The sequence below is a fragment of the Dipodomys spectabilis genome, unplaced genomic scaffold, assembly GCF_019054845.1.
Source record: "Dipodomys spectabilis isolate Male_0828 unplaced genomic scaffold, ASM1905484v1 ptg000187l, whole genome shotgun sequence".
NCBI classification, from domain to species: Eukaryota; Metazoa; Chordata; class Mammalia; order Rodentia; family Heteromyidae; genus Dipodomys; species Dipodomys spectabilis.
In genome coordinates, this window is record NW_024870864.1 from 7,588,382 (window position 1) to 7,604,100 (window position 15,719).

Below are 15,719 nucleotides of genomic sequence, written 5' to 3' on the forward strand. Positions count from 1 at the left end.
ATCCTTTTCACATTCCTGATTTTAGAGGAAATGATTTTAACTTTTCACCATTAAGTATAATGCTTGCTGTAGGTTTGTCACATACAGCACTTATTATATTTAAGAAGGTTCCATGGATTGCTAGTTTCTTTAGGGCTTTCATCATAAAGGGGTGTTGGATCTCATCAAATGCTTTTATTCATCTATTGAGATGATCATGTGGTTCTCGTCCTTGCTCCTATTGATGTGATGAACTACATTAATTGACTTGTGTGTTTTGAACCAGCTTTGTAACCCTGAAATGAATCCTGTTGGATCCTAGTGTATGTGGGTTTTTTTGATTAGTTGTTGAAGCCAGCTGGCCAGAATTTTATTGAAAAGGGTTGCATTGGTGTTCAATAAAGAAATGGGTCTTTCTCTTTCTTGATGGGTCCCCATCTGGTTTAGGGATGAGGGTGATGCTGGCCTCATAGAACTCAAACTCATAGAGTTTGTTAGTGACTTTTTTGCTTTCAATTTCATTTATGAGTTTCAGGAATATTACAGTGAGTTCTCCTTTGAAGGCCTTATAGAATTTGGCCCAGCCACTCTTGAAATGGAGATATGGAGATTCACAGTTTCAAGGCAGCCTGGGAGAGAAAGCAAGTGAAATCTCATCTCAGCTGGGAGTGGTCATAAGTGCCAGTCGATTCGGATATACAGGCCTCATAAGTAGAAGGGTTATGTTTTAGTTCAGTGAGATAGAAAATAGAATACTTTACTGGAAAAACGAAGTGAATCAAAAGGGCTAGGACGTGGCTCAAGTCATAGATTACATGCTTAGTAAGGAGTCTCTAAGTTCAAGCCCCAGTATTGAAAAATAAAATGTGTGTGTTTACATTTCCCCAAAGCCTTTGTATTTCTTTTCTTTCTAGTAGAGATGGTAATTGAATCCAGGGACATGTTAGGGGACAAATGCTCTACCATAGAACTATATCCCCCCAGCTATAAAAAGCATTCTTAAGAATGCTTAAGAGGGGTAAGGTGGAAATCAAATAGCAGGGGACATGCCTTTTCTCCACAAAATTCTAACGACTCTGGGTTGGTTCCATATCTTAGCTATGGTATATAGTGCTGTAATAAACATAGTTGTGCTGGTAGCTTTAGTATGGCCTTGTTTGTGATCATTTGGGTAAATGCCCTAACATGGGATTGCTGGGTCATAGGGGAGCTCTATGTGGAGTCTTTTGAGGAACCTCAATACTACTTTCCAAAGTGGTTGAACAAGTTTATACTCCCACCAACAATGAAGTAAGGTTCCCTTCTGGCTACATCCCCTCCAGCATCTGTTGTTATTAGAGTCCTTGATTATAGCTCCATTCTAACTGGGGTGAGGTGGAATCTCAATGTTGTTTTGATTTGCATTTCTTTTATGGCTAGAGAAGTTGAGCATTTCTTCCTGTGTCTATTGGCCATTCTTATTTCCTCTTTAGAGAAGTTTCTCTTTAAGTCTTTAGCCCACTTATTTATCAGGAAGTTGTTTCTTTGAGGATTTGTTGATGGGGATTTAATTTTTTGAGTTCCAGGTATATTTTAGATATGAGACCCTTGTCTATTATATGGCTAATGAAGATCTTCTCCCAATCTGTGGGCTTTCTATTGATATTTCTAGCCATGTCTTTTCCATGCAGAAGCTCTACCAGCACAAATATGTTTATTGCAACATTATTTTCATAGCTAAGATATGGAACCAACCCAGATGCCCCTCAGTAGATGAATGGATCAAGAAAATGTGATATATATACACAATGGAATTCTATGCCTCCATCAGAAAGAATGACATTGCCCCATTTGTTAGGAAATGGAAAGGCTTGGAAAAAATTATATTAAGTGAAGTAAGCCAGGCCCAAAGAAACGTAGGTCCCATGGTTTCCCTTATTTGCAGTAACTAGTATATGTCTAGGACAAGCAGAAAAGCTCAGATAAGATGATGTTAAGCAAAATGAACACCAAGATAGGGACACAAGTGTTTTTTTCTTCCTTGCTATTGTTTCTAACGTATTTATAAGGTACCATGTGATTTTTTTGTTGCTTTGTATGTTCCTCCCCCATGGTATAACCCCTGTTTTCACTGTATTTGATGTTGGTATAATTTGTGGTGGGGAAGGGAAAAAACAAAATGTTTAAATAGGGATACAGTTTGACTCATTGCAACAATGAGATATACAAGATGCTATGTCAAAAAACAAACTTTACAATTTAGGCAGGGTGAGGGGGTGGGGGGTTGTACTTGAGGAGGTGGGAGGGATGGATGGTAGGGGAAAAACAAAGGAGGAGGCAACAATGCTGGATAAGAAATGTACTCATCTGACCAATTCTGCTTGTCTCAGACATATACTAGTTATTGCAAATAAGGGAAACCATGGGACCTATGTTTCTTTGGGCCTGGCTTACTTCACTTACTATAATTTTTTCCAGGTCTTTCCATTTCCTAACAAATGGAGCAATGTCATTCTTTCTGATGGAGGCATAGAATTCTATAAGATGATGTTAGGCAAAATGAACCCCAAGATAAGGACATAAGTGGTTTTTTCTTTCTTGCTATTGTTTCTAATATATTTATAAGGTAATTTTTTTTGTTGCTCTGTATACTCCTACCCCACGGTATAACCCCTGTTTTCATTATATTTGATGTTGGTATAATTTGTGGCGGGGAAGGGAAAAAAACAAATTGTTTAAATAGGGATACAGGTGGACCCAGTGCAACAATGAGATGTACAAGACACTATGTTGAAAAACTAACTATACAACTTTGGTGGGGGGTGGGTAGTCGTGGAGATGGGAGGGCAGGGATGGTAGGGGAAAAACAAAGGAGGAGGCAACAATGATTGATAAGAAATGTACTCATTACCTTGCTCATGTAATTGTAAGGTATTTTCACAATAAAAAACTTACTTAAAAAAGAAATGTAGCCGGGCGCTGGTGGCTCACGCCTGTAATCCTAGCTACTCAGGAGGCTGAGATCTGAGGATCGCGGTTCAAAGCCAGCCCGGGCAGGAGAGACCGTGAGACTCCTATCTCCAGTAAACCACCAGAAAACTGGAAGTGGCGCTGTAGCTCAAGTGGTAGAGCGCTCGCCTTGAGCTGAAGAGCTGAGGGACAGCGCCCAGGCCCAGAGTTCAAGCCCCACGACGGACAAAAAAAAAAAAAAAGAAATGTACTCATTACCTTGCTCATGTAACTGTAAACCCTCTATACATTATTTTCATGATAAAAAACTTATTTAAAAAAATCTAACAACTCTTCATAACCTGATAGCTTTAATGCCAGGTGGAAGTGGCCATTTACTCACCAAGAAGGACATCAGAAATCATCTCTCACTCCACATTGTCACCTCTCCATATATGCCTGACTTTGGTGTCAATAGCATACCTATATTTTGAAGCTATTAACTGGTAGTTTATTTTGTTTCTGTGAGTACGTTCCATTTTCCCTTTTCTAAAATTTTCTCGTGACATTGATTCATCCAGATTAATTTCAAATTATCCTCTCAAGTCTGTTTAAAATCTTTAAGAATATATTTTTGGAAATGGATGGCATATACATGCTAATTTACAGAGAAATGTCATCATAATGTCAGCCGTCTAGGAAGTGCATGCCTGTGTTATATTCAAGTCTTTTAAATATTCTTAATTTTGCCTTTATAGTTAACTTTATAATGATTTATTCACTTATGATATATACACATCATATACATAATTCACATATGTACATATGCAATTTTGTATGTATGAATACATAGAGGATATAGCTGTATGTGTATATTTAGTTTTACATAATATACTAGCATACAGAGCACATGATTATGTACAAGTTATACAAGATATGCCATATATAGTTTTATGGCTATTATATGTTTATTCCTTATACAGACAATACATTTGTTTACACTTTAAGTTTAGCATATTGATTTTATACTTATAATTTCATTAAATATTCTTGTTATTTTGAACTGAAGGATCACGCTAGGCTTTACAAAAAGGTAGATCACTTCACTGTCAGCATTTATGTCTACCTTTACTTTGTCCATTGTTTTTTTATTGAGCAGGGCATGTGTAACTGTGCTAAACAGCAGATGGAAGGCATTCTTTTGTGCCTCCTGGATCTCATACCTGCCTTTAAGTGTCTTACTGTTAAATGAAATGCTCCCCGTAGATTTCTAATAGATGTCTTTTATTGAAGACTCTATTTTTTTCTTCCATTGATTTAGTCAATGGCTTCTAATTCTCTGCATTTTCCATATTTACTCATGAATATATCCAGAGTCAACCCCAAACCCTTTCCCACTGCTGGACCTGCTCTGAAATCTCAGCTAGGAGATACTTCCAACGTCTTTGACGTTGGACCCTGAGTGGGTCTTTGACACACACACTATGTTCCTTCCTCTCCTCCCTCTTCTACTTTCCTTGGTAACTGCTTTCAGATAGATCTAACTTTGTATTAGACTCCAAAATCCTAGAGTTGAGATTTATCTATTCTCCTTTGTGTTCCAAATAACCCTGCTAGGTACTCAGTAGAAATTCAGTTAAAAATGCCTTAAGTGAAGAATTAAAATGTAATTTCTGTGGCTAATACAAATAAGCAACTCCTCTGTAGTGGTTGGAGCTAACACTTTATTATTTCCTATGATGATCTTTTCAATTTTATCCCTTTTGTCCATTGTTTAGTGTTGGCTCATAGTCTCCTGAAAATAAGCCAGCTATGGAAAAGGAAGAAAAAAAATGAATAAAATGTTACGTTTTCCTTCTTCAATCTCAGCAGCAGAATAGCTTTTGCTTTAGTCATCAAGATGTAGCAGACAATGAGTTATTATTGATTTCTTTTAACCTCATAAGAAAGTTCACTTAATTTTTTGTTATTAATTTTTTGAAGGGAATAACCATCCGACCACTGGTAGAGTTTCTTGATGTTAAGAGATCCAATAAGAAGCAGCAAGCTGTCAGTGAAGAAATCCACTGTCGGGTAGGTGTTGATGGAGCATAACAATTTAAATGTTAAAAGAAAAATTTTAAGACATTAAATCAACTTTCCAAAAATCAAAGAATAATCACACCCATAGTAGCATCATCACCAAGGTCCTGTATAGATTGCAACAAAGCCCTTCTCTCTACTACCTTCAACTTAAAACTATCTCTATTGGATAATGATTACCAGATTTCAAACTATTCAAAATTCCAACCCAACATGGTGATCAAAATAATCAAAGCACCATCTGGCATTATTGCAATAAACATCTCTATTTGTTTGAAGTCAAAGTATTTATTTATTGCTTTCAATAAAATAAATGAACAAGAAAAAAACTACCAAGGTCATTAGAGTTTAAGCATGATAAAGTAGAATGAAAATTACTGACTTCAGGTACAAACCAATCAATTAGCCTAAATTGTTCTGTTTTGTTTTAGTTTTTTGATCACGTGAAGACTGGGATTGAAGATGTTTGTGGACATTGGGGTCACAACTTTTGGAGAGACAAGTAAGAAGGACTTGTAACTAATGATGCATAGCTTGGGATGATACTGGACACAGAACATACAGGCCTACACAATTTTCTCATGTTCTGTCGTAGCATGTCCTTTAAGAGAAAGTTCAGCTATAAGAGATGTGTAGGGTAATAGCAGCATAAATGAGGTAGAAGCTTCTTTCTTTCTTATATAAATAGCCAGAGGTTTGGAGGGTCAGATTTAACAAATGAGCTCTCCTCCACAGAGTCCTCTGAGTTGACCACTAATGGTGGTTTCCATTTTCAAGATTGCCTCTTGGACTAGAATTATACTTCAGTGTCTGCAATTCGAGGCTGCATGAAGAAGAAAAGATAACAAAGAAATGGAAGAAATATGTTACCTGCCTTCTAAATAAGGTTATCAGAAGCTTTCACACAATTCTTCCACTTATATTGCATGGCCAGCACTTAGTTATATGGCTATGACTTGATGCAAAGGAAACACAGTCTAAAACTGAGGACTCCATTATGGACTATTTTGCCACACATTCTGAGAGGCCGAGTCAAACAATGGTCTGGAGGATATAAATAAACTAGAAGAAATAACATACATACATTCTTAAGGCTTAAATTTGATGAACATATTACTGGCTAGGCAAGACTTTTGGAGTAAACATCATTTATTTGTTCCCTAAGACACAATAACTACTTCTAGAGTGTATTTGTAGGATTTTCCCTTTCCCTTTCCCTTTTCCTTTCCTTCCTTTCTCTCTCCTTAACAAATGTTCCCCCAACTTTCCAGTCTATGCCATTTAACATGAGAGAAGAATTTTTGAGTGCTTTGATTTGCTTACATAGGTGATATGGTACTGGGCTACATAAACAGATTCCCATTGCTAAAATTGTAACATAACAAAGACAAATAATAGTTACATAGTAAATGGGGCTATTATGTGTGTGTGTGTGTGTGTGTATGTGTGTGTGTACCAGAAAGGGTGTGTGTGTGTGTGTGTGAGAGAGAGAGAGAGAAGAGAGACAGAGAGACAGAGAGACAGAGACCCATAAGGAATACAATGAGCTATAAAAGTATTTTAATGCCAGAGCAAATTTTATAAGGTTTGCAACACTCCTAACTAATATGGAAAATTACCTCAGGCTCAACATTATTTCATAAATAAGGAAAAGATATTTTATGTGTAGGGAGAAAACCCAGTAAGCCACGTGGGAGAATAAGGTCATAAAACAAACTGAAATCTGCATTGCAAAAATATCTGAAAAACATAACCATTTTTCTTGGGAAACATTAACTTATCTGGAAGTAAACCTGACATCCTCACATGTCTACCTCATGGCTCTACCCAATCTTAATTTGCATCCTTTGGCCTTTCACATGTAGAACCCAGAGGAGTCTTTGTCTGTGCCATGCCAGTGACCCAGACTTTCTTCCCTACCCTCCAATCACTTTTGTTATGCTTCTTTTCCACCTAACTCTCCCTTTCAACTCAAACACACACACACACACACACACACACACACACACACACACACACACACACACACACACACACACACACACACACACACACCGTGTCCTGGGCTTGAACTCAAGGTACCTGGTTATTGTCCCTGGACTTTTGTGCTCAGGGATAGAGCTTTACTACTTGAACCACAGCTCTACTTTAGTTTTTTGCAGAAGGGGGTATGATTAATTGGAGATAAGAGTCTCATGGACATTCATGCTCGGGTTGGCTTCAAACCTTGACCCTCAGAGCTCAGCCTCCTGAGTAGCCATTGGTGACCAGCCCAACCACATTTTTATTTTCTCTAGAGCCCTGAAAGTCCTTTTCCAAAGTGATGAGTGAGAAATGTTAGCAAACCAGCATGTTTTCTTACAAAAGTGAAGGGTTCCACATTCATACCACTTTTCTGCCTCCAGAGTGTAGAAGAGCATAGACATCAGTAGGCATGTGGATCATGTCAACTGCCTGTACACTCTGGGAGGAAGGAGGAGAGGTCAGCACTATGATCTTGTGGGTCTTATCTGGAATTTAGGTGGAGGAATGTCAGAGGTACTTTGACTCCTCTGGCTTTATCTCTCAGGCCATGGTCACTACTTCTGGAATCCCTGACTGACCCTGGCAGAACTTTTAAGGTAGCCAGGCTAATTGGACCATGGGTGCTAAAGATGTCAGAGCCAGCTTTTGGCTTATTTCTGAAAGGAAAGTTATTCGTTAACTTTTATCTCAACAATGAATGTGCATCATGTAATAATCCATAAGCACTTATAGATTTTCATGGCCGATTCCCATATAAATTTATAATTGGGGGGGTTGGAGTGCAGTCACAGGCCCTTTTAAAAATCAGTAACATACAGATCAATCTCTAAGATTATATAATCGTGATGGGCTAACAGTAGCATTCAGTGGGAAGTGATTGCTTTAAGTATGTTGGGCATCTTTTGGGTTTTTTTTTTGGGGGGGGGGTCCGGTGGTGGGGCTTGAACTCTGGGCCTGGGCACTGTCCCTCAGCTCTTCAGCTCAAGGCTAGCGCTCTACCACTTGAGCCACAGCGCTACTTCTGGCTTTTTTCTTTTTGCTTATGTGGTGCTGAGGAATCGAACCCAGGGCCTCATGCATGCAAGGCAAGCGCTCTACCACTGAGCCACCTTCCCAGCCCCATTTTGGTTTGTTTTTTTTATCTTTATGCCATATTCTTGGCAGAGGATTCTTGAGGCATTTGATCCTTCAGGAATGGGATGAAAGATAATACAGGGTGACATTTCTCAGATTCAGCCCAAAGAAACCTAATGATGGTGAAAAAGAACACCTATGTGTATCTTGGCAGAGAAATAGATGGGGGTGAGAATAAAGCAAAGAAAGGAAACAAATCCCTACAACAAAAAGATCAGATATTCTTGTCATTTATGTTTACTCTTCCTTTTACTTATCTCTAGTAAAAAAAAAAAGCTAAAACAATAATAGCAGTAAAAGAAGTTTTAAGATGTGTTGTCGTTGAGAATCCTGGCTCAATGATCCTAACATGAAATTCAAAATAAACACAAGAAACAGTAGGCTCAGTCTTCAGTGTAGTGGCCAGTCAACACCAAAGCAAATCAGGAATGGCTTAGAGCTATTCAGAGTCCTCCGGTATTTAGAACCAAGGACCAGTGCCAAGAATGTGAGAGAACATTGGTTTCTTTCATGGGACAGGTATGCCTATATGACCTCTGCAATATACTTCTTTCTTTCTCAACAAATATTTATTACATGCTGTTTCACTTATTTATTGGCACGATAAGATTGCATAATAAACAATCCCAGAAGTAGTTGCTCCAAATAGCAGCCTGGATTAGTAGAGTCCATAAGGCAAGAAGCTATGAGTCACCATATGAGACTGGGCTGATATGGGTAAGTCTTGCTCATGCTGCATGCAGGTGGGAGTCACATGATTCTACCTGGCTTTATCTGAAGTGACTGGGATGATGCTCACCTTTGTCCATGGTACTCTATGCTCTCTCATGATGATGTTGGAAGCACTGCGTGAGGGCTCCAGGTAGAAAGCCAACTTTAGGCCTCTTCTTTCATCCAAAAGGACTATTACTGAGCCTATGCCTTGGGTCAAGGTAGGTGGTCACCTATGCCATGGTACAAAGACATTGCTGGAGTAACATGGCAGAAGAGGTGGACATAGGGAGTCATTGGAAGCCATCTTCTACAAAAGCTCACAGAGCGCTAAGCTCTCTGGCAATCGTGAATAAGAGACAAAAATGATTCCTATACATATAGATTTTATATTCTAGTGCAAAGGGACAGAAAATGACATGAATAAGTCAGTTATGGATTGTGTCATAAAGTGATAATTACTGTATTTAAAAATAGATATGGGAAGTGAGAAAGGATGCAGAGTGGAGGAAGATGTGTAAGTTTTAACAAGAGGGATGGGAAATCCTGTTTAGAGAAAATTACCATTGAGAGGAGACTTAAAGGAGATGTACACATGAGTCCTGAAGGTGTCTATAAAGTAATAGTGAGCAGAAAGGCACAGGTGACAACTATCTAAGGCAGGATGGATATGAGAGTCTTCACCTGAGGAAAAGGAGCACTGTGCTAAAGAGGTGCAGACCCACACTGTGCAGGGTCTTATGGTCTATGGTGCTTGTATTCAGGTGAGAAGCAGAAACTACATTATTTGACTGACGTGTGTGTGTGTGTGTGTGTGTGTGTGTGTGTGTGTGTGTGTGTGTGTGTGTGTGTGTGTGTCAGTTGTGGGGTTTGAACTCTGGGCCTGGGTGCTGTCCCTCAGCTCTTCAGCTCAAGGCCAGTGCTCTACCACTTGAGCCACAGCACCACTTCCTGTTTTCTGATCGCTTATTGGAGAAAAGAGTCTCCTGGACTTTCCTGCTCAGGGTTGGCTTTGAGCCATGGTCCTCAGATCTCAACCTCTTAAGTAGCTAGGATTACAGGCATGAACCACCAGTGCCTGGCTTTGGCTGACTTTTTAACAGGAATCTTCTGGCATCTGCCATGAGAATATGCAACAGGAAGAGAGCAATTCAGTGCCTCATTTCATGCAAAGATTCCATGAGAGAGGACCAACTATTGGACCAGGGTGAGAGCGTGAGAGGTGGTTGGATTTTGCATGTAGTTTGATGGTAGAACCAACAGAAACTGCTGATACAGAATGTTGTCTCCCAGGGCTTCTATAACAAGCTTCACATGGTAGGTAGCTTAATCAAAAGCAATGAGTTTCTTAATGTTCTGGGGGTCTTCAGTCAAAGAGCAAGGTGCCACACGGTTGGCTTCCTTGAGGGCTGTGAGAATCTGTTTATGCTTTTTTATTTCCATGCAGATGGCAGTCTTCTTCCTCACTACCTGTTGCTTTTACTCTGTACATGTCTCTGTCCAAATGGTCTCTGTCCAAATGGTCATGTTGGACTGGAGCCCACCCTGATGACGTCATCTTAATTGCATTGGCCAGATGATGTTTCCAAGTATAGTCACATGCTCATGTGTTAGGGATTTAAGCATTGACTGTTGTCGTGGGATACAATGCAAACCATAACATGGAACACGAAAGAAGGACTAAAGATGGTATCATAGTTTCTGACCTAGAGAAGTCATCATTAGTGGAGAATGGGAGAAGATAGGGTCAATTGCCTATCATCTTTGCAAGCATGTTAGGAGTTGAGTAGATAGCTACTTGTTCATGGCCAGGGATTCAAAGAGAATATTGGAGCTAGAGAGACAAATTCTGGAGTCATTGATATGGAGAAGAAGACAAAAGACTGGCAGAGAACTCCTATACTCATGGGTCAGAAGAAGAACAAAGACCAATAAAAGAAGCTGAGAAAGGGGTATTGAGGATCGGAGGGGAGCGTGGTACACTAGAAGCCAAATGGTGACAATGTATTTAACAGGTGGCTTTAGGAAAGACAGGAATAATAGCTGGCCATTGTATTTCCATTGTGGGGTCCATTGATGACCTTCATGAGAATATCCTCAGTGGAGTTCATGTATCAGGCAAATCCCTGATATATGAACATTCAAAAAGCACAGGAAGGGAATTGGAGATGTTGATATTGATAAGGATTGATAACACTTTGAGTAGCTTGGCTGAATTGGAGGTAAAGAAATGACAAAGGGAGAAATATATGTAAATTTAACTAGTATTAGATCTATGGTCTAGGGCTCTATTTAAAAATGTCTCAACACATATGTGTATATATGCTTATACAGATATATAGCATTTATATTTTATATTCACACATTTTAGGTATGCTATGTACAAATACACACTATGATCAAACTAATTGAATTCTGTGACTGTGTTTCTACCTTGGAGGTTTTTCTTTATCAATGCAGTATTCATTATTTTAAATTTTAAATTTTATAGGTTTAAGAAGTTTGATGACAGATATCTTCGGAAGCTTTTGATTCGGGAAAACCAACCTAAGTCCAGCATTGTGTCCTTATATAAGAAGCTTGAAATAAAACATGCCATTGAGATGGCGGAGACAGGGATGATAAGTACTGTCCCTTCTTTTGCATCTCTGAAGTAAGTATGGCTTTACAAATTAAAGCTAGCCTTTTATTATCATAGTACTTTAATTTATAACTGTTACTAATTATATTGTTTATAAACCTACATTAATAGTCTTTTGAGAGCAGCCATAATAATATAAATTGATCTACGTCCTAGAGTTGTTACTTATTATCTCATAGTAGAAAGAGAATTTTGTTAAAATGTACAAGCCTCAGACTATGTATATTATGTTATGTTTTGTGTTATGCTATCTTGAAATGGACTAGTCAGAAAATACATGCACACTTAGGAAGTTTATGCTTTATGACATTTCAATACCCCTCATACAACACTGGGATTGGAATATTCGAAGGTGTGTCACATTTGCTGCTATCCACATGCATGGAATAATGCAGCTGTATTCTCACAGACTTTTCACAGAGTCCTAGCTGAAGGCTTGGGGGTAGCAAGCATCTCAACTGCGCATTGCATAGAAGCATTTGGGAAAAGTTAAAGAATGCAGATGCCTGATTCCAGGCCAGTTAAATCAAAATCTCTGGGGCTGATGCCCAGGAATAGGTATATCTGAAAATTCCTGTGGACCCCATGCATCCTCCGGAGTGTTTACTTTCACTGTGCAATTGTAAACAATCTTCCAGTCCAAAAAGTTCTTGAGCCAGGATGGAGACCCACTGATCTCATCTGTTTCCTTTAAGGAAAAGGAGGTAAAGACCCAGGCTGGTGAGGTGACTTCTCAAGTCCCTCAACAGTCAATGGAAGAAGCAACAATTGTGCAGCAATCAGCAGAGGATGTTATTTCCTTGCGTAAACATCATTCCTTCTCTGTTTAGGACAGTGATAGGAATTATAGGCTCCTGCTGATTCTTCTACTGCTAATTAAACAGGCTTGAAGCTCCTTTAAAGGAAATTTCAAGCAATTAAAATGTTACCTAAGGGAAGTTAAAGTGACAGATGAGAAAATGACACAAAATATCCAACTATAACCATGGTTTTAACTAGGATTTGTAAGTCTCCTATAAAAACTATGGGAGTTTATATGATCCAGGATAACAAGAGGGAGAGGTCAGCATGGCAATATAGAAACAGCATTAGAAACAGCAGTGAGTTGAGCTGTTAGGTGACTGGCTTAGAGCCTTGGACCCATATGAGAGCCTCGAACTACGCTGTCTGAGCTTGAGCTGGGCCATCTCTTTCTCTGAGTGTGAGTTTCTGTAACAGAGTAATGAGAGTAGGTTTAACTTGATTGGTAAAGTTTCTTTAAGCTTAACCATTTTCTCTAGTCTTTCTCATGCTTGTAGTCACATCAAGAAACAACTCTATTATCCAGTTTTCCCATTCTCAGATGAATGCAATCTCAGTGTTTCCCTGTGTTATAGTTCTTTTTGGAAGAAAGGAGAATAAAGTCAAAGGTTCAGGGTACTGCATTAAGTTAAGTTGGTCATCAATGGCACACTCTTGTAATCCTAGCTACTCAGGAGGCTGAGATCTGAGTATCATGGTTTGAAGCTAGCCAAGTAGGAAAGTCCATGAAACCCTTAACTTCAGTCAACCACTAAAATATTTGAAATGAAGCTCCCGAAAAAGTGGTAGAGCCCTAGCCTTGAGCAAACAAAGCTCAGGGACAGCACCACCCAGGCCCTGAGTACAAACTTCAGGAACAGCATAAAGATAACACACACACTCACACACACACACACACACACACACACACATAATGTCTATGTTCATAGTTGTACAAATAGAGGGTATAATGACAATTCCACCTTTCCCAAAATAGTTTCTCTAAAAACAAAAATAGAAACAAAAGGGAAGGTCATTAGAAATTGTATTTTTTTTTGTTGTTGGTCTTGGGGCTTGAACTCTGGGCCTGGGCACTGTCCCTCAGTTCCTTAGCTCAAGGCTAGCATTCTACCACTTAAGCCACATGCCTCTTCCAGTTTGCTTGTGGTTTATTGGACATAAGAGTCTCACAGACATTCCTGCCTGGGCTGACTTTGAACCATGATCCTCAGATCTCAGCCTACTGTGTAGCTAGGATTACAAGTGTGAGCTACTAGCACCCAGCAGACATTGTATTTCTGACATATGAACTGAATTGAGAAGAGGCTACAATCCATCTTCTAAACACAACTAGAAAATGGGGGAAATATTGTTTAAAATGAAGAATACCAGAGCAGCGAGGAATTTCTTAGACAAGAGACAAGAGAACAGGGAAGACTGAAGAAATGAAATTGGCATTGAGGACCTAATTTTGCATGGACCTCTCATTTAGTTACAGCCATGTCCTAGAGTCTAAGAACTAAATGGAAGTTTGGCACATTGATTAACTTTGAAAAAAATGACTGAAATTCAGGACCTACCAAAAGTCAACTCTTGTGGCCAGTGGTTGGTTATTACCAGAGTCCTCAGCCTATGGCTGTCAAAGCCATTTCATATTCCTATTATACCAATAACAAATGCTTGAAAAATGAATTTAAATTCCATGTTGAAGAAAATAAGATTATTAGGAGCCATAAAATTCCTTTCTGATTTTACATAACTAATGATTATAAAACAATAAAATGTTTCAAATACATGAGTAAATAGAAAATGTGACTTATAAATGGAAACAAATGAGAGGCCAAACAATTATATATGGTACAAAAGAATTCAGATAATTGCATTATCAGATAGACACTGATATTATGAGAGATCTTTTTAATAAAAAAGAGATTTGAGCCGGCCAACCTGTGGCTCACATCTGTAAGACTAGTTACTCAGGAGGCTGAGATCTGAGGATCATGGTTTGAAACCATTCCAGGAAGAAAAGTCCATGAGACTTCAATAAGCTACCCAGAAAAAGCTGGAAGTAGTCCTGTGGCTCAAGTGGTAGAGTGTTAGCCTTGAGCACAATGAGACACAGGGACAGTGCCCAGGTGGTGAGTTCAAGCCCAGGACTGGCAAAAAAAGAAAAAAGAAAGGGAGAAAAAGAAAGAAAGAAAGAGAGAGAGAGAGAGAAAGAAAGAAAGAAGGAAGGAAGGAAGGAAGGGAGGAAGGAAGGAAGGAAGGAAGGAAGAGAAGAGATCTGCAATGAAGTTATTTAGCTGAAATACATGAATTGATGGAATTTGGGATTGTTTGGTTGGCATAACAGCAGAAGAACTCAACTGTTGAAGAGAGAATGGACCAATTTGAAAATAGATTAGAATGAAGTGAAAGCACAAAGTGAAGCAAAGAGATTGAAATATGGCTAATGAAATAATGTATGGTTTTTGGTGAAAAAATGTTCAGGAGACACCAAGAGAGAAGCAGTCAGAATAAATATCTTAAGAAATAATGACTGAGAACTTCTCAAGCTGATCAAAGACAAAAATTGTAACAAACATCAAGCAAATTAGATAAAACATTCACCAAACCTAAATACCTGATGTATAAAACAGCTGAATCCTAAAAGGGAAATATTAAACATCCCCAAGAGAAAAAAATGTATCCATTTTCTTCAACATTAAAAAAAAACACCACATGATAATTGATTTTCAACAAAAGCAGCAGGAATTAGGGGTATCTTCAAAATCTTGGAAGGATATAATTAGAAATGTAGTGTTTCATACCCTGTTAAAATATCTTTCAAAAGTAACTATTAAAAGTAGCTTCAAACAAATGAGAGGCATCGCCCTGAAATGAACATCAAGGAAATTCAATCAGAGTTCTCTTACACAGCAGTTTAGAGAAAGAGGTAACATGATTGATGGTAAAGCTAAAGTATTTGGGAAAATCTAAATGAATGTTAGTTGTATTAAAGAACGACTGGGGATATTTAGTTGTCCATAAAAATACAACACCAAGCCGGGCGCTGGTGGCTCACATCTGCCATCCTAGTTATTTAGGAAGCTGAGATCTGAGGATCTCAGTTCAAAGCCAGCCTGGACATGAAAGTTCTTGAGACTCTTATTTCCAATAAACCACTCAGAAAACCAAAGTGGCACTGTGGCTCATGTGTAGAGTGTTAGCCTTTAGCTGAAGAGTTGAGGGACACTGCCCAGGCCCAGAGTTCAAGCCCCATGACTGAAAAAAATAAATAAAAAATAAAAACACCAATGATAACTTAATTGGGAGATATTGTGCCAAAATTTTTGTGTTCTCTTAAAAGCATGTAAATAGTAATTTCTTTTTTGAACCTCATAAGTTAATGATTAATGTTGTAACCCATAGTAAACACTAAGAAGAGGAGTTAAAGAAA

The 15,719-nt window shown here is 38.6% G+C and overlaps 1 protein-coding gene across 2 annotated transcripts in view; it reads left to right on the forward strand.

Annotated features, from left to right (window-relative positions):
• Slc9a2 (solute carrier family 9 member A2) overlaps positions 1-15,719 on the forward strand; it is a 116,162-nt gene that overhangs the window by 80,491 nt on the left and 19,952 nt on the right. For both annotated transcript variants that reach the window (XR_006149916.1, XM_042695396.1), the window contains exons 6-8: positions 4,891-4,980; positions 5,421-5,491; positions 11,351-11,512. Coding sequence is in view for 1 of the 2 variants with exons in the window: in XM_042695396.1 (XP_042551330.1) it covers positions 4,891-4,980; positions 5,421-5,491; positions 11,351-11,512 (323 nt within the window). In the remaining variant the exon portion in view is untranslated. The remainder of the gene's footprint in view (positions 1-4,890; positions 4,981-5,420; positions 5,492-11,350; positions 11,513-15,719) is intronic.